This window comes from Gymnogyps californianus, chromosome 7 (assembly GCF_018139145.2).
Source record: "Gymnogyps californianus isolate 813 chromosome 7, ASM1813914v2, whole genome shotgun sequence".
NCBI lineage: Eukaryota > Metazoa > Chordata > Aves > Accipitriformes > Cathartidae > Gymnogyps > Gymnogyps californianus.
Window position 1 is genome coordinate 18,089,740 of NC_059477.1, and position 18,921 is coordinate 18,108,660.

Below are 18,921 nucleotides of genomic sequence, written 5' to 3' on the forward strand. Positions count from 1 at the left end.
AGAGACCGGGCAGGAAATAATGGTGGGTGTTCAGCACTGTGCAGCCATTCCCTTGTCTCCCCGTTTAAGTCAATTGCAAGCTGAAGAAGGCAAGCTTGTCAGACAACAAGGGAAGCATGGACTAGGTGCAACACCAGCCATGGTGAGGGAGCTGGGCATACTTTGCAGCCATCCCTCTGCCTCCTCTTTATACACAGTGATCCTGGCAGGAATGAAATTTAAGACGGAAGAGGAGGCTGTGTTGCTGAGCCCCACTGATGGTAGCTTTCATGATTGGAAAGAGGCGGGGAAAGCTGGAATGTGGTCCTGGAGAGAGGGGAGAGTGGCTTTTGGGGAGAGGCACTGAGCACTGACTCCAAACAGGTGCAGAAGTATCATGTTTTCTGCCCTTAGGGCTCTGAGTGCTGGGATGGCTTGCTGGGAGATGCCGGGGGCTCAGCATTTTTTAGAGATGAGGCCACATATTTGGAAGCTAAATATGGGTTTACAAGAATAAGTGTAGGACCCCTTCCTGAATATGTTGCCTCCTGCTACTATCCACAAAGCCACCCAGGGAAGCAGGCTCACACATTATGATGTGATTCTTTTTTTATAGAACCACCTGTTTTTAGCAAGGTGCCGAGCCCTGTGGACACACTTAAAGGCGCAGATGTTATCCTACAGTGTGAGATAGCAGGGACTCCACCCTTTGAGGTGGCTTGGTTCAAGGACCGGAGGCAGGTCAGAAGCAGCAAGAAGTTCAAGGTGACAGCAAAGCATTCCATTGCCAGTCTTCATATTCTCAATCTGGAATCTCAAGATACTGGAGAATATCAATGCAAAGCTATGAATGAGGTGGGAAGCGACACTTGCACCTGCCCGGTGAAATTCAAAGGTTTGTATGCTAGAGGATCAACAGCATCACCACCCTCTTTTCTTGATCTCCTGGCTGCATGATTAACCCTCCTCTGCCTCCTTGTTTTCGCCATCAGAACCCCCACGCTTCGCCAAGAAGCTGAGTGACACTGCAATCTTCATCGGGGAGCCAACAGCCCTGCAGGCAGTGGTGGAAGGATCCCCACCAATTTCTGTTGTCTGGCTCAAAGACAAGGGTGAAGTTATTAGGGAGAGTGAAAATGTCCAAATGTGGTTCATGGACAACATTGCAACTCTTGAGATTGCCAGTGCAGAGGGAGCTGATGTTGGGAAGTACATCTGCCAGATAAAAAATGATGCTGGTATGCGGGAGTGCTCTGCCTTTTTACAAGTCCTAGGTGGGTATAGCCTGCTTCACAGATACTATATCTTACAGCTTGCACAATTGCCTCTACCAGCGTTTGTTTTCTGCTTATATCCTGTGCTCACTGGTTTGCGGGTAGATTTCCTGGTGACACACTGACCCCTCCCTTCCTATTTCAGAACCGGCAGTCATCTTAGAGAAGACCGAGCCGATCACAGTAATGGCTGGAAATCCTTTTACCTTGGAGTGCAAAGTAGGAGGAACACCTGAACTTATCACCAAGTGGTACAAAGACGGCAGAGAACTAAGGAGTGACCGCAAATACCAAATTACCTTTTTCAACAATATATCCACTTTGAAAGTGTTTTCTGCAGACAGGGGAGACAGGGGCTTGTATACTTTTGAGGTGCACAATGAGGTGGGGGACAGCAGCTGCACTTCATCAGTTGATGTTTCAGGTCAGCTCTATGTCTTTGTTGTTCACACTTGTCTTTAAAGGAAGCTTTTTTTTTCTCCCTTTCCTTTCCCCTGAAAAAAACCCAACACTTTTCTTCCTATTCTTCTGCCCTTTCCTACTTAGATCGTCTTGTTCCTCCTTCATTCTCAAGAAAACTAAAGGAAACAAATGGGGTGCTGGGATCCTCAGTGCTTCTGGAGTGCAAAGTGTCTGGCACATCCCCCATATCTGTGGCCTGGTTTCAGGACGGGAATGAGATTGTTAGTGGAGAAAAATATGAAATCTCATTCTTGGATAATGTTTGTGCTTTGAAGCTGAATGCCCTGGATGTCACAGATACAGGGCCATATACCTGTGTGGCAGCCAATGTGGCTGGATCTGATGAATGCAGTGCCTTCTTGACTGTACAAGGTCAGTGGAAGGATACTACAGCCCCTTCAACAAAATTCTTCTTCCCTTTTCTCTTCCTTCCCTCTGGTTTCCCATGGTTTCTTTTTCATGTTTTTTTTCTGTTTTCTCCCTCTTTCTCCCTTTTTTTTGACTCAAACCTGCTCCAGTTTTCCTCCCCCACAGAGACTCTCCTGTTAACATCTTTCTCCCTCTTCACTTCTTTGCATGATCCTTAGAACCACCTTCTTTTGTGAAGACACCTGATCCCCAGGAAGTTTTGCCTGGATCAAGTGTGACATTCACCAGCTACATCAAGGGCAGTACTCCCTTCAAAGTGACCTGGTTCCGAGGCATCAGGGAGCTGGTGCCAGACAGCAACTGCTCCATCTCTCTGGACGAGTCTGTGGCACAGCTGCAGCTGTACAACGTGGAGCCAGGCCACAGCGGGGACTATGCCTGCGTGGTCACAAATGATGCTGGCAGTGCCTCATGCACAACTCAACTCTTTGTGAAAGGTGTGTTTGTGTGTGTGCGTGTATGCACAGGTATCTCCCTTCGTGCTCTGCCTGCAGCCCTGCCACATCTGTCCCTCTCACTATTGATCTGTGCCTCCCCACAGAGCCTGCAGTCTTTGTGAAGAAATTAAGTGATTTCAGTGTGGAGCAGGGGAAGTCCATTGTGTTGGAAAGCAGCTACACAGGCACCCCTCCCATCTCTGTCACTTGGAAAAGAAATGGCATGCCCATTGCTCAGTCTCCACGCTGCAGTGTTACAACTACTGACAAATCTGGCATTCTTGAAATCTTCAACAGCGTCAAGAGCGATGAAGGCGAATACACCTGTGAGGTGGCAAATGAGGCGGGTGGGGATGTTTGCCACAGCCTTGTATCCATCTTAGGTACGCATCACCCCTGACCCCCTAAGGCACCCCAGTGATGCTCTGCCTCTGCTCACCATGCTCTCTCCTTCCCTAGAACCACCCTATTTTGTCACGCACCTGGACCGTGTGGAGGTGAAAGTTGGCGAGCCCTTGATCTTAAAATGCCAGATTGGTGGTGCGCCAGAAATCAAGGTGTCCTGGTACAAAGATGACACCAAGCTCAGATCAACACAGGCTTACAAAATGCACTTCAAGAATAATGTGGCAACGCTGGCATTCTCCACCGTGGACGATAGTGACATTGGAGAATATATCTGCAAAGCAGAAAATAGCGTTGGCTTCGCCACTTCCACAGCTTTGCTTGTTGTTAAAGGTGATGGGCCAAGGGCCACTCTTTCCTGGGATAGTTTGTAGGAACTTTTTGTTGTCTACAGAAAGGGGTTCTTATTAATTTCAGAGTTAATTAATTCTAGATTGACAAGGTGGCTTCCTATTTATAGTGGTGATTATTATTGTTTTGCAGAACGTCAACTTCCCCCTACATTCACCAGAAAACTGAAAGATATTCAGGAGGTGGTTGGTGCCCCAGTGACATTTGATTGCCGCATAAATGGCTCAGAGCCTATCCAGGTGTCTTGGTACAAGGATGGAGTTCTCTTAAGCGACAGTGATAACATGCAATCAGCCTTCTTAAATAATGTTGCAACTCTCCAGATCTTGCAAACTAGTATGGCTTACTGTGGCCAATATACTTGCTCAGCCCAAAATGCTCTGGGGACTGCATCTTCCAGTGCCAAACTTCTCCTCACAGGTTTGTAGCTCACACTTCAACAAAGCCCTTTGGTGTGTCTTTGCTCTTTTATTTCTTCACCCTTTATCCCACTGTACCCATTGTATGGTGGCCAGGGAGCGTGGGCATGGCATGGTGAGGTGTGTGGTGAGAAGAGCTTGGTGGTGAGCTCTGCCATGCTTTCCTCTTTGCAGAACATCTACAACCTCCCTTCTTCGACATCAAGCCAGTATCTATCGATGTGGCGCTAGGGGAAAGTGCAACCTTTAAGTGCCACATGACTGGCTCTGCTCCCATGAGGATTACTTGGACCAGAGACAACAGAGAGATCCGCCCAGGTGGCAACTACAAGATGACACTGGTGGAAAACACGGCCAGCTTGACGGTCCTAAAAGTCGGTAAAGGGGATGCTGGACTCTACACATGTACTGCCAGCAACAGTGTTGGAAAGGACGCGTGCGCAGCTCAGCTGGCTGTACAAGGTATTGCTGTGAGCTTTAGTGTTCATGAGGCTTTTCTTTGCAAGGCAGACACCTGGAAAACAAAGCCCTGAATGCAGACATGTGTGAGACTAACAACCTTTACAAGAGGCTACACTGAGATGTCTTATTTCATTTAAATAGTATTGCAATACTTAAATACTTATTCATCTTTCTTCTGTTCTGGTATAGTGCGTGATTTGTCTTATGAACGGGATTCTTCCATTGAAATGTTAACTCTGACTTAGTGCATCTTTATGAATGGCCCTGTTGGCCAGCAAAATCTGTCTCCCTTAAAGACTTTCTCCAGCGGTGACATTCACTAAGTTGCCCAGGGGAGGGAAAGGTGTAACTGAGAGAAACTCAGTTCTCTTACGAGACTTAAATGTATTTTTACTGGGTGTGCAGCTCCTGCAAATAGTTTTACTCTTTCACAGACTGAAAACATTGAAAACTGCTGTTCTAGACAGCAAAATTGGAGGATCTGAGGGCAGACTCGGTGACAAATATCCATTCCGCCAACACTTTGCTTCTCCACATAGTGTGTGGATCTTATACATTTCAATGATCTAAATTTATGACTGGATCAAACTGTCTTGGTACAAGTGACACTTGTATATTAGTGTAATTTCCTCAATGTAGGTGGGAACATAGGATTTATTTATAGTTGTTCCGGATATCTCATTCGTACTGATTTTATAAAAGAACGAATGTAAAATACACTACTTAAATTATGCATGAGTTCAAATGTCCCTGTTGGTTTAGTGCTTTCTTTTTTTTTCCCTCTGTATGAATTTGGGGGGAAAAAAACAAAAAACATTTCAAGAGTAAATACTATGACTTTTACTCTCCAAGACAAATAACGCAAGAAGCTGAACTACTACTAGCAAGCTTTTGTAATAATTGCTTGTCAAATGTATTATATATACCTAGAGTATATTCTATCCATAAGGATATTTCTTGCTGGGGGTGGGAAGAGTGTGGCAGACTGAATTACCTGCGGATTCAGTGGCAAGTAGGGATGCTGTTATTGTGCAGCTTGACTTACAAAAAGCATTGAAAGATAGTAGCAAGAAATCTAACCTCTTTAAAAGATTTAAAGCTTGTTTCCACCAGAATCACAATTCTGTTTATTATTAATTATAACATTACTTATAGATTTATTTGACTGGAGTTACGATTCATAAAATGATCCTGACTGACCTTATTTATCTTCTTGCTCTTCAACTCTTTATTCATAAAATCCTGAAATTCCTTTTTTTTCCAGGATCAGTATTTTCTTTTTTGATCCTCAACTTACACTGGCACTCACTTCAATCCTTCAGAATTTGTACAGTTTCCCTAGGGCTGTAAAATTAATGATGTTCATTGTTTGTCAGCCAGTTTCTGTAGAACTTGGAAGGGCAAGTTCTTTGTGTGCATTGATTTGCATCTGTTTAATTTGAGCAGATGCTGTCTCACTTCTATGACACACAGCCTTTTGTTGGTAGAATTAAGGTCTTTTGTTCAATTGACCTTGAAAATCTCCCAGTTTTTTATTAACTTTCCTACTTTAACATCTAATGTTCCCAATCTGTAGTTTTAACAATTGCTTTAGGTTCTAGAAACTGCTTTACGTTCTAAGTATATACCTTACTAACTTGTATTTCCTCATTTTTGGAAAAGAATGGAATTAGAGTGTAACTACTCAGCAACTGTTACTATGCAGATAGATAATCAACTCTTTGTCAAAGTGAAATCTGATAGTAAATTACTAAGGTTCCAAGAGTCCTTGTGTTAACAAGCCATCATTTCTATTTTTAGAAACTCTAAGGAAGTTTTGTTACTAACAACATAGGATGTTCTGCAAATGTCCCACAGGTTGAAGTAACCCACAATAAAATAGATATTCTTCCTACACTTCACAGACAGATGCACAAAGAGGCACTGCATCCTGTTTTACACAGAGATTTGTTTGTTGTGCCCACATTACCACCTCTTGGTTTTACTAGTTATATCTTTGATCTATGAGCATTCAGTCTTGTGATTCTGAATCATCCGTATGGTACTTTTGATGAAAAGAGTCAAACGTCCACTCCTTTCTCTCCTTACAGAACAAAATGTAACCATCCGGTTTACTTTTCAGTCACAGGACCTTTAACACCAATTTCTGTAATACCAGCCATCTCACAATTCTTCCCAGCATGATTATTTTGAACCTCTCTTTTTGTTACCTAAGGTCCTTGACTTTTATTCCTTATATGCACCTTTATGTTTGACTTTACAATAAATGTGTGAAAGGTTATAATGCAGATACATTTATTGACTGTATCAATTGTTAATGACATTAAAATATAGAGCAGTTGCTATAATGCTCAGCATAAATGCTCTTAATATTTCTTGGCTGAACAGTTTGGATTCTTGCATTTCCATCAGGCATTTTGATTACTCATGTATTGCAAGAGGATATTACTTAAAGAAAACCACATGTGTCAACTGATCTGTACTGAATACATAGAAGGAGAAGTAGAGTGGGACAATAAAGTGAGGAGAAACTAACTGAAATGCAGATAGAGAACTTGTTTGCTTCCTAATCTAGATTTTGGACCAACTTGAAATCATCTAAAAAAAATTGCATAGCAATTGCAAAATTGGAATGTTTGCATAAGTCCCCAAAGTTTACATTTTCTGTTCCGTATTTCCCTGCTTATTCAAAGAATCAGTGCAGTTTAAAGCATCATCTCCCCTTTTTGGCATTCCAGAACCACCAAGATTTATTAAGAAACTAGACTCCTCAAGACTTGTGAAAGAGCATGATTCCACTAAGTATGAATGCAAAATAGGTGGATCTCCAGAAATCAAAGTCACCTGGTACAAAGGTGAAACCAAGATCCATCCCAGTGAAAAATACAGAATGTCCTTTGTGGATTCAGTGGCAGTCATTGAAATGCACAACCTCAGTGCTGAAGACAGTGGTGACTACACTTGCGAAGCTCAGAATCCGGCGGGTAGTGCAAGCACCAGTACCTCACTGAAAGTAAAAGGTCAGAATCCCAGTTCTTTCCTTACCTTTCTATCTGTATGAGTCCTCCTTCGTGGAAAAGCTGTTACTTTGAAAGTTTCTTTACTCAGAGAGATCAAAACCTGTCTGAATAGATGGCAAACCTCTTGCATGTTTGTTATGCTGTGGGAGATCTTTCTTATTTATGGTTTGTCTTTGCGGTTCAGCATCAGAACAGCTACTTGAATAGTCTGTCCTCTTTAATCTCCTTCGCTCAAATAACACAAACTTTAACCCCTTTTTTTTTCAGCACCCCCCATTTTCACCAAGAAGCCTCATCCAGTCCAGACCTTGAAAGGGTCTGATATTCACCTGGAATGTGAGCTTCAGGGCACTCCTCCATTCCAGATTTCGTGGTATAAAGACAAACGAGAAATTCGGAGCAGCAAGAAGTATAAGGTCATGTCCGAGAACTACCTAGCTAGTATTCACATTCTCAGTGTGGATACTGCAGATGTTGGTGAATATCACTGTAAAGCTGTAAATGATGTGGGAAGTGACTCCTGTATTGGCTCTGTAACACTAAGAGGTTTGTATAAAGATTGGCACCTTCTTGGCATTTCATTGTTCCTGTCATTCTCCTCCTACTTTTCCGCTCCTGGCGTGTTTTTTTTACTGTTAAATATCTTCTCTTAAATAGCACCACCAACCTTTGCAAAGAAGCTGAGTGATCTCACTGTTGTAGCTGGGGAGTCGATTGAACTGCAGGCTGCAGTAGAAGGATCACAGCCAATTTCTGTTCTGTGGTTAAAAGACAAAGGGGAAATCATTAGAGAAAGTGATAATCTTTGGATCTCCTATTCAGAAAACATTGCAACTATGCGGATTGGAAATGCAGAACCAGCCAATGCTGGGAAATACATTTGTCAGATAAAAAATGATGCTGGAGTTCAGGAATGCTTTGCCACGCTGACAGTGCTAGGTTGGTAGCATGGGATAAAAAACACAATGTGTTTTAAAATGCTTTAAAATTTCAATTTTTATGATACTAATAACTATTGCATTGTTTTTAAAAATTTTATGGTTTGCTTCTCATTGCAGAACCTGCAGTCATTGTAGAGAAGCCAGGCCCTGTCAAAGTTACAGCTGGAGACTCCTGTACTCTGGAATGTACAGTAGACGGCACACCAGAGCTTACTGCTAGGTGGTTTAAGGATGGGAATGAACTGTCCACTGACCATAAATATAAAATCAGTTTCTTCAACAAAGTATCTGGGCTTAAGATCCTCAATGCAGGACTAGAAGACAGTGGAGAATATACTTTTGAGGTGAAAAACAGTGTTGGTAAAAGCAGCTGCACAGCTTCAGTGCATGTTTCAGGTTAGTTGACTACCCTTTTTGAGTCACATCTGATCCTATAGTTCCTTTACAAAGCCTTCAGATAGCAAACTGTTTCTCATGACTGGCAGCCTGAGAGACTCATTGCTTGTATAAACTTAGGTGTACTTGGCATGCCACTTTGACAGGCATCAAGAATAGATGCCTACCTAACCTCTGAGGGACAGGAGTTGTTGCACGGGCTTGATTTCTTAGGCTTTAATCCACATATCTTCTTGGACAGCTGGTGCAATGTTGTTGCTCATGAAAAAGGACTGCAAAAATAAAATGTGTCCCTCAAAAAGTGTGAATGAAAGCTCCAGCATATCCTTAATCATCAACTATCTATTTTTCAATGACTTAGGGGTGTAGGAGCAGATTGCTAAAGCAGATACATCAAAAGAAAGTTAATTGATTTTATTATGCATGGTGAACTTTCTGCATTGTAAGCTCCTGTGTGGTAATTTTTTTTTTTTTTTTTTAAACAAATGCAGATCGTATTATACCTCCTTCTTTCACAAGAAAACTGAAAGAAACATATGGTCAGCTGGGTTCTTCTGCTGTACTGGAGTGCAAAGTTTATGGGTCACCACCTATTCTGGTTTCCTGGTTTCATGATGGACAGGAGATTACCAGTGGAGACAAGTATCAGGCTACCCTTACAGACAATACCTGTTCTCTGAAAGTGAATGGACTTCAGGAATCTGATATGGGAACTTATTTGTGCACAGCTACTAACGTAGCTGGGTCTGATGAATGCAGTGCATTTTTGAGTGTTAGAGGTCAGTACCAATAAGAATCCAGAGTCAGAGGGCACAAATTTATTTTCAAAGAGAGTTCATTCTTTGCTTTGTTACATATTTCTTATTACTGTGCTCTTCATCAGAAGTTCAAATGTACTGCTTCTCTGTCTGTTTTATTTGCATGCTTAGAACCACCATCTTTTGTGAAGAAACCTGAACCACTGAATGTTTTATCTGGGGCAAACATAACCTTTACCAGTATCATAAAAGGCTCCTCTCCATTGGAAGTTAAATGGTTCAGAGGTAGCGTTGAGCTAGTACCAGGACACAGATGCAATATCACCTTGCAAGATTCAATTGCAGAACTGGAGCTGTTTGATGTACATCCGCTTCAGAGTGGAGACTACACCTGCCAGATCTCTAATGAGGCAGGGAAGATTTCTTGCACAACACATCTTTTTGTCAAAGGTTTGTCCAGACTGCTGTTTCTTATGCTTCTTATGCTTGTAAAGATGATCTCTTGGATTTATTTAATTGATTTTCTTCCCATTGTTCATTATAGAACCAGCCAAATTTGTGAAGAAGGTGAACGACTTAAGTGTAGAGAAAGGGAAAAATTTAATCTTGGAATGCACATATACGGGTACTCCACCAATTTCAGTGACGTGGAAGAAAAATGGAGTAAAAATAATGCACTCTGAAAAGTGTAGCATCACCACTACAGAAACATCTGCCATACTGGAAATCCCTAGTAGCAAACTAGAGGATCAGGGGCAATATTCTTGTCATATTGAAAATGATTCTGGACAAGATAATTGTCATGGTGCAATCACAATACTAGGTGCGTCAAGCCACCATCATTTCATCAAGTGTTATTTGAACTGCTAATGGTCATTGTGCAATACCTTTTTATGCTAATGGTGTGTGTTTGTTCTTCAGAACCACCTTACTTCATTACACCCTTGGAGCCAGTGCAGGTGACTGTTGGGGATTCTGCATCTTTACAGTGCCAGGTTGCTGGAACACCAGAAATGATTGTATCATGGTACAAAGGCGATACAAAGCTGAGAGGAACTGCTACTGTGAAAATGCACTTTAAGAACCAAGTTGCCACTCTGGTTTTCAGCCAGGTAGACAGTAGTGACAGTGGGGAGTACATCTGCAAAGTAGAAAACACTGTTGGGGAGGCTGCTTCATCATCTTTGCTGACAGTTCAAGGTGAATATTTCATTTTAAAAAATAGGAAAATGGCCTATTTTTCTTAAGTACGCTTTGCTATTTTGAAAAACAAAGATTACCTTTTCCTTGTTAAACACTTTACTGCTTCTTGACATGTAAGATACCCTGTGGCACTGTCTTCTACTAACAAAGGCCTACCAGTAAAGCTAATCAAAATACGTCTCTTACTGACCACAGCTCTTCTGTAGGGATACAAGCTTCTGCAACTTCCTTCCTCATTGAGGATATTGCTTTGATTGTTTCCGCCATTAACAGTCCTGAGGGTTAAATAGGCTCACTGGGTGTAACTGAGGGCAGAATGGTTATATGTTTTCCTGCAACTGTATGCACAGTGCTCTTTTCACATCAGGTTCCAAATAAATGATATGCTGAGCAACATTTTTAATCAGAAGTTATGAGCAAAAATCCAGTATACTCTACAGTATATTAAGCAGTGATTATTGGTGAGTACAGCAATAGGTGCATATCTTGTGAAAGCCCTCACTGTACAATACCTGTTTTCTTACAGAGCGTAAACTTCCTCCTTCTTTTACACGAAAATTAAGAGATGTTCATGAAACTGTTGGCTTACCAGTTACATTTGATTGCGGCATTGCTGGTTCAGAACCTATTGAAGTATCTTGGTTTAAAGACGGCGTACGTGTAAAAGAGGACTACAATGTTCACACATCCTTCATAGATAATGTAGCAACCCTCCGGATTTTGAAGACAGATAGGAGCCTTATTGGGCAATATACCTGCACAGCTACCAATGCAATTGGGACTGCTTCCTCTAGTGGCAGGCTTGTACTTACAGGTTGGTGGGCTGTGAAATATTTAATGGAAATATCTTAAAACTCACTTTTGCTTTATATATGGATTTAATATTGTACAAATAATATTTATTTCACAGATGTTTAAAGCATATCGAGATTTTGAAGTGATGCTTTTTCATTTCTTTCACTCTTCAGAAGGGAAGAATCCTCCATTCTTTGACATCCCAATTACACCTGTGGATGGTATTATTGGAGAAAGTGCTGACTTTGAGTGTCACATTTCTGGAACACAGCCTATTAGAGTCACTTGGGCAAAAGATAACCAAGAGATTAGAACAGGAAGAAACTACCAGATCAGTTATGTAGACAACACAGCCCACTTAACCATCTTGAGAGTTGACAGGGGAGACTCTGGAAAGTATACATGCTATGCTAGCAATGAAGTTGGAAAGGACTCTTGCACAGCTCAACTGACTGTTAAAGGTACTGAATAGATAATACATTGTGTGTACATTTTTCTTCCTTTAATTATAAAGGAAGTTAGCCTTACTGCTGCAAGATAAGTTTGAGAAAAACTTTTGAGATGTAGCTTGAAGGTACCTATCTGGAGATACCCATGGGTCTCTTAAGGGAGTTAGGAAGGGTCACTAACAACAATGGGAGGAGAAATGAAAGAATAATATCTTCAGCCTAGTTTCTTTATAGGCTTTGGCCTGTTTCTTGAGAACTCAAGAAAAATCTTGGGTTCTTTTTAAATGACATTTGACTTAAATCAATGTAAGTGGATTTTTTTTTTTTCAGATAGGAAAATCAACTAGGACAGTGACTGTAAGAGCAAGACAGCTGCTGTTTATCTTGGCATACTTTCACTTTAAAAAAAAAAAGTCTTATTTAAATGAAAGCAAATATTAATTCCCCAATGTTCAAATTTTTCTTGAAACATTTTCTTTAGAATTTTTCATTTCAGGGTTGATTCATAAAATTTGAATAATATGTTCTTTTTTTTACAGAACGAAAAACTCCACCTACTTTTACTAAGAAACTGTCTGAAGCAGTAGAAGAAACAGAAGGGAATGAACTTAAACTTGAGGGCCGTGTTTCCGGCTCTCAGCCTTTGACTGTTGCTTGGTATAAGAACAATCAGGAAGTTCATTCAAGCCCTCATTGTGAAATATCGTTCAAAAACAATACCCTACTTTTGCATATAAAGAGCGCAGAGCAATCAGACGCTGGTTTATATACCTGTAAAGTGTCCAATGAAGCAGGAAGCGTGTTGTGTACGTCTTCTGTTGTTATCAGAGGTTAGCTGAAGTCTTATTTTTCTTTGCTTCTTACTTTTCTTTGTTGTATGTTAGCTGCAAATATACAGCTTCTATCTTATGAGCTGGTTTTACTTACCTTAACAGCAGTAATTTGTCCTGAGATGGACAAGATAAAACTGAGTTAAACCACAAAATCAAGGAATTCTTTTAATTTTGTGATTAAAATAAAACAATATTTTTCAGGGAGGGGCTTCTTTTCTTTTTCACTATTTGCTATGATGATCTAAAGTGAACATTGAAATCTTTATGTGACATTCTGCTGAATTTTTAATCATTCTTTTTTCATGGAATAACAGTTTTTCTGTGCAATAACGTCTAAGCTTGGGCAGCCTTGACAGTGTGTTGTGGCAGCATAGCACTTCATCATAATACTCTTGCAGGAGATTGCATATTTGTTTCTTTAAAGGTGCTTATATAGTTTTGCAGCCTAATAGCAGTGCTTTAGTTCTTACACTATGTTTTGCATGTGAAAGTCCTTGCTGTGTGGAGAAAAGATATTTCTTGCATGTTTGCATAGAAAACATACTCTCTTGATATTTATTCCATTTTCTAAAACTATGATTTACTTTCTCAGACTTCTGTTTATCCTCCTTCGTTCCTTGCCGTTGTCTTCTTAAGAATCACATGTATCTCTTTTTCTCTTACATTCTTAATCATACTTTCCTTCCTTGAATATTCACTCAAGCATTTTCATATTCTAGAACCTAAAAAGCCTCCAGTTTTTGACCAGCCTCTTCAGCCAGCAGCAGCAAAGGAAGGTGATACCCTACAGCTCAGCTGCCACGTCCAAGGATCGCAGCCAATCCGGATTCAGTGGCTGAAGGCAGGGAGAGAAATAAGAGCTTCAGACAGATGCAACTTCAGCTTTGCTAATGGAGTAGCTCTTCTGGAACTTGCTGCAGTTACCAAATCCGATTCAGGAGAATATGTATGCAAAGCTTCAAATGCAGCTGGCACTGATACTTGCAAATCTAAAGTGACAGTTAAAGGTACAGTAACATGGAGAAAATCAAGGCATATGATGGAAATCTAAAACAAAATTCCATCCTGCTTTGTTTTCTGTGGAACAAAAATGTTAATAATCTGATAGCAAACAATTAGTATCTTTTAGTTCTTTGCAAAACTGTACAATCTAGGAAGACAGTATATTTAACAATAATTTAAATAATACATATAATAATAATTAGTATTAATTATATATATTAATTTTAATTGATATATAAATAGCGACATAAACAGTGGGAGATCAGTGTCAAATCAATAGTATATTTTTACCAAAAAGATTAAGAATTTAGTTTCTAAATCTAAACACCAACTTTAAGAAAAATGCAAGCTAAATGAGTGAAATTACTTGAACATGAATATTTTACGGAAAGGATGGGAATAGTGGTGTTCATTAAATACAAAAGGAATTTGATTGAGCATGTAGCCTTAGAGGCTAATTGCTTCAGAACTGTTACAACTCTAAGACATTTTGACCTTTTAACTGAAAGTAAATATTGGCTAAGCATGAGTTCTTCCATGTAGGTCTTGCCTTACCATTGCATAAAAGACACAAGAGTTCAGTAATACGTAGAAATAGTATCTTTTTCACTACATGGGTAGCCACAAGGCTAAGAACTGTGCAAAAGAAAAAAAAAGAATCTAACAGATCATTGATAAAAAAATGCAAGTAACTCTGAGAGTGAAATTTCCAGAAATAAACAGAAAAGAGAATACCTCCCTAAAAACTGATCTATTTTAGAAAATGAGGCTTCTTATTTGCATATCCATGTATGAATTTGCATCCATACAGAATATAAATGACCTGACTGAAGTTAATGAACAGCACAATATGGCCCATAGTGTTCATTTTCATCAGGAAAGTAAAATACAAGTTAATTAAAATAATTTGAAAGAATTTTACATTTTTATCTCTTGCATAATATTTTGTTCCATCTCTGTAATTAATTCCTTTTTTACAGTTCCTTTGGAAGCATCATCACACATGAACATAAACTATTACATGAAACCATCTGTTTTAATTGTTTGACTCTCTTTTTTAGAAAAAACAGCAGCTGCACCAGCAGCTAAGAAAGTAGAATTGGAAGGAAAACTTTATTTTGTGTCAGAGCCTCAGAGTATCAAAGTCATGGAAAGTAAGAACTCTTTTCAAAAAAAGTACATTGTCTTCTATTTGCCTATACCTTTTGTTTGAGATTACGTCCTGCTGTCATAGACAGCTGGAAAGACTTAGCTTCCTCATTTGCATCTTTCTGCAGAGACTATTGCAACATTTATTGCAAAAGTTGGAGGAGACCCAATTCCAAATGTTAAATGGATGAAGGGAAAATGGAGGCAACTCAACCAGGGAGGTCGCGTTATAATCCAGCAGAGAGGAGATGAAGCCAAACTAGAAATAAAGGATGCAATAAAAACTGATTCTGGCCTGTACAAATGTGTAGCTTTTAATCAACATGGTGAAATTGAGAGGAGTGTAAACCTACAAGTTGAAGAAAGAAAGAAAGAAGTTGTTGAAGGGGATCTCAGGGCAAAACTAAAAAGGTATATGGAAAGTTTTTATAGATTAATTTACCATCAACACAGAAGAAACATTTTTTATTATATATCTCAGATCAAGATATAATTTTTTAAATATTTGTTAAATATGAATAACTGCACTAAAAATAAAAGCACCTGACTAGACTAAAGAATTCCACTGCACAGGGAAGCTCTAAGCTGATTCATTTTTTTCAGTGAACAACTTTCTAGGAATGAAGCATTGTATATTTAACTCATGTCATTGATTTGAATAGCACTCCAACAAAAAGGCAGGAAGAAGAGGAAGAGCAGCCTATTGATATCTTGGAACTTCTCAAAAATGTAGATCCCAAAGAATATGAGAAATACGCTCGCATGTATGGAATTACAGATTTCCGTGGCCTCCTGCAAGCCTTTGAGTTACTAAAGCAAACCCAAGCAGAAGAAAGCCATAGATTGGTAAGATACAGCATGACTGCAGCATTGGCTTTGTTAGGAGTAGCACAGTTTCTTTGAACAGACTTGGTGTCCATACTCTGATGGTACTGTGTGTGCAGGAATTTCCTTTTTAGATCTTTTACTGACAGTTCTCAATTTCTTGCATGCTCAAACCCAAGAAGAAGAAATGGGCCTTCTGGCCAAGTATGTTCTGTCTTCACAACTTGGTTGCAATTTTTAAGATGGGAAGATATGCTGGTTACAGTACAATTACAGAAAATTTGATGTAGGAACTAATTCATGTTGGATAAGCATGACAGCTTGACATTTAGTATCCTTTAATCTTTGAGGATATTCTGCCTTTTTATAGGAAATTGAGCTCACAGAAAAAGCTCGAAGAGAAGATCAGGAGTTTGATGAACTTGTAGCTTTTATTCAGCAACGACTCTCACAGACAGAGGTAACATATTTTTCGACTGGTTCGTGAAATATTTAAACCCATAACAGGAAACTTGAAACTGATGTAAACTAATATTTTTCAGCCTATTACTCTGATCAGAGACATTGAAAATCAGATGGTTTTAACAGATGAGGATGCTATCTTTGAATGTGAGATTAAAATTAACTATCCAGAAATTAAACTTTCATGGTACAAGGGAACCCAGAAACTGGACTCCAATGAGAAATATGAAATTAGAATTGAAGGTGATCGCCACATACTGAGAATCAGGAACTGCCAACTTGAAGATCAGGGAAATTTCAGAATAGTGTGTGGACCACACATTGCCAGTGCCAGGCTAACTGTCATTGGTAAGTGTACTTTTGAAGTACGTATTTGAATTAATTTACACTTTAATTATTCCACTGTCTGATGTCTGCTAAAATGTATGTTTTAACATGCTAATAGAACCTGCAGTTGAACGGCATCTTCATGACACTACTTTCAAGGAAGGACACACATGCACGCTGTCTTGTCAGTTCTCTATCCCAAATGCCAAGTCTCAATGGTATAGAAATGGGAGACCCATTAAGATAGGAGGGAGATACTCAACACAAGTCTCTGACAAAGTACACAAACTCATCATCAAGGATGTTAAAACAGAAGACCAGGGACAGTATACCTGCAAGCTTGACAATCTAGAAACAACTGCAGATCTGGCCATTGAAGGTTTGTAAACAGATATAGAATCTCTTTATTACGGTAGTGATAAACAGTTTCTGGATATTCCATTAACAGAACAAATGAAAAGGAACTTCTTAAAGAGATATTCCCAAACTTGGAAACAGACTAAACAAGAAATTTTGCTGTCCTTTCTCTTTGAACAATATGTGACATACTTGTGTAAGTTAGTATTTTTGACTAAATCATCATTACTAATGTCCCCTGGCCCTCAAACAATCTGAGTCATTCTTGCTTTTATTTTCCTTTTCTCTGATACTCTTATATTTTCCATGGATTTCCTCTTTTTCTTAATTATTCTTTATCTTTAATTTCCTTAATGGCTTCTCTTGTATAATTTATCTGCACAGCAATCTTGTTATAGTTGTACTCTTATGTCTTCTAATCTTCATTCTTACATAAAAAACTTCATAGAAGATGGACTCCCTTTTTCTTACTCTACTTTTTAAAGATCTATTGTTGTTATCTCTTATTATAATGTAACTATTGTTATGAAAACAATGAGAAGTAATTAGATAAGCTAAATGGCCTGGTGGTGCATAACAATTGATATATTTTTTGTTTCTAAAAACAGCGGAACCAATTCAGTTCACAAAGAGCATACAGAACATTGTAGTAAGTGAACACCAGTCTGCAACCTTTGAGTGTGAGGTGTCTTTTGATGATGCGGTTGTGACATGGTATAAAGGCCCTACTGAACTGAGAGAGAGTCCCAAGTACAGCTTCAGAAGTGAAGGTCGCTGTCATTATATGACTATTCACAACGTTACTGCAGAAGATGAAGGTAAAAATGCATGGAATATTTGTGCTGATGCCATTCTTTTATCTGATTTTATTGTCTGTTTTTTTAATGATAAAGGCATATAAATATCAACATTCTTGGTTGTTGCAGGTGTATATTCTGTAATTGCTCGTCTTGAACCAAGAGGAGAAGCAAGAAGCACTGCAGAGCTCTATCTGGTAACCAAAGGTTAGCGAATTTACTAAACAAATTTGTGATCATAGCCATCCGCAAATTTGTGAGTTTGAAACATGATTCTGGAAAAATAAATAGTCCTAAAAGAAATCTAATATTCTTTTGCAGAAATCAAACTGGAGTTGAAGCCACCAGGTAAAGATCACGAGCAAGACTGGCACAAGATCATGTCTATACTCTGTCATACATTTAGTGCATTGCTCTGCTTTTCAAATCCTTTTTTCCTGGTTATAGCAAGTCAAACCTACACCCTGAAAAAATATTCCTCATCCATAGATATGAGGAACTATTTATTCTCATAAATAGTGGCAATGAATACTGTGATAACTCCAAAATTAGTGATATTAATGTGTCTGGGGTCCTATTTTGTACAATACGGGAAGCCACATTCTCTAAAACACAAAAGTTTATTTTTGTTTGAATGACTGAGGAATAGAACAATGAAGAGGTACCAATGAATAGATTCAATGTCCTCTGCACAACTGAAAAAAAATAACCAAGGAGGCAAAATGGGTAGCAATCATCTCCTAATGATATATAATGATCCTCTTTTCTGAATGTTGTTAAGAGCCTACTCCAAAATGACACAAGAATTATTTAGAAATAAAATGAAACAGTGTAGAGTCTGGCCAGGCTGAAAGATTAATGCAATTAGTTTTCTATTGGTCAGCTAGCTTATTCTTGAGGAGCAAGCTACAATCCTTGTGTGCTAGAACAAGAAAGATTAAAACACCATGAACTATTATTCTTGGGGACAGCATATTCAAATCTATTTTTTTTATTAAGTCAATTAAACATTTTGATTTTCTAGATGTTCCTGATGCCAAGGTTGCAGTTCCACCTCAAAAACCAGCTGAAGGTAGGGTAACAAGCCATACTTGTTCCATAGTGCTGTTTTATATCTGCACTGAAGCAGCAGGCCAGTGGGAACCTCAGAGAAAAATCTTAGACAGCTCAGTGATAAGATCTAGTTAATTGTCTCTACAGAAATATGATATGAGCAAGACTTGGCTTGGATAGGTTTGTTTTGCTGTGTGGAAGTTGAAAACTATACACAGGTAGTGGTAGGAATGAAGCCTTTTCTCTTAAAAAGAGTTTGTCCTTTCCATCTTGTTTTCCTATCAGTCTCTTGTTCATTCGATCTTCCTTTTATTTCCATTTTCCTCTTCTGATCAT

The 18,921-nt window shown here is 39.2% G+C and overlaps 1 protein-coding gene across 1 annotated transcript in view; it reads left to right on the top strand.

The window, feature by feature from the left end:
- The window catches only part of TTN (titin), a 244,573-nt gene that overhangs the window by 69,254 nt on the left and 156,398 nt on the right, over nucleotides 1-18,921 (top strand). The window contains exons 75-105 of the mRNA XM_050900483.1: nucleotides 596-874; nucleotides 972-1,253; nucleotides 1,399-1,677; nucleotides 1,800-2,087; nucleotides 2,303-2,581; nucleotides 2,686-2,964; nucleotides 3,041-3,319; nucleotides 3,470-3,757; nucleotides 3,931-4,218; nucleotides 6,957-7,238; nucleotides 7,506-7,784; nucleotides 7,896-8,177; nucleotides 8,297-8,575; nucleotides 9,067-9,354; nucleotides 9,505-9,783; nucleotides 9,878-10,156; nucleotides 10,255-10,533; nucleotides 11,063-11,350; nucleotides 11,505-11,792; nucleotides 12,320-12,610; nucleotides 13,333-13,620; nucleotides 14,677-14,769; nucleotides 14,893-15,175; nucleotides 15,427-15,610; nucleotides 15,960-16,049; nucleotides 16,132-16,399; nucleotides 16,497-16,757; nucleotides 17,344-17,553; nucleotides 17,662-17,739; nucleotides 17,854-17,880; nucleotides 18,557-18,604. Coding sequence (XP_050756440.1) covers nucleotides 596-874; nucleotides 972-1,253; nucleotides 1,399-1,677; nucleotides 1,800-2,087; nucleotides 2,303-2,581; nucleotides 2,686-2,964; nucleotides 3,041-3,319; nucleotides 3,470-3,757; nucleotides 3,931-4,218; nucleotides 6,957-7,238; nucleotides 7,506-7,784; nucleotides 7,896-8,177; nucleotides 8,297-8,575; nucleotides 9,067-9,354; nucleotides 9,505-9,783; nucleotides 9,878-10,156; nucleotides 10,255-10,533; nucleotides 11,063-11,350; nucleotides 11,505-11,792; nucleotides 12,320-12,610; nucleotides 13,333-13,620; nucleotides 14,677-14,769; nucleotides 14,893-15,175; nucleotides 15,427-15,610; nucleotides 15,960-16,049; nucleotides 16,132-16,399; nucleotides 16,497-16,757; nucleotides 17,344-17,553; nucleotides 17,662-17,739; nucleotides 17,854-17,880; nucleotides 18,557-18,604 — 7,485 coding nt within the window. The remainder of the gene's footprint in view (nucleotides 1-595; nucleotides 875-971; nucleotides 1,254-1,398; nucleotides 1,678-1,799; nucleotides 2,088-2,302; nucleotides 2,582-2,685; nucleotides 2,965-3,040; nucleotides 3,320-3,469; nucleotides 3,758-3,930; nucleotides 4,219-6,956; nucleotides 7,239-7,505; nucleotides 7,785-7,895; nucleotides 8,178-8,296; nucleotides 8,576-9,066; nucleotides 9,355-9,504; nucleotides 9,784-9,877; nucleotides 10,157-10,254; nucleotides 10,534-11,062; nucleotides 11,351-11,504; nucleotides 11,793-12,319; nucleotides 12,611-13,332; nucleotides 13,621-14,676; nucleotides 14,770-14,892; nucleotides 15,176-15,426; nucleotides 15,611-15,959; nucleotides 16,050-16,131; nucleotides 16,400-16,496; nucleotides 16,758-17,343; nucleotides 17,554-17,661; nucleotides 17,740-17,853; nucleotides 17,881-18,556; nucleotides 18,605-18,921) is intronic.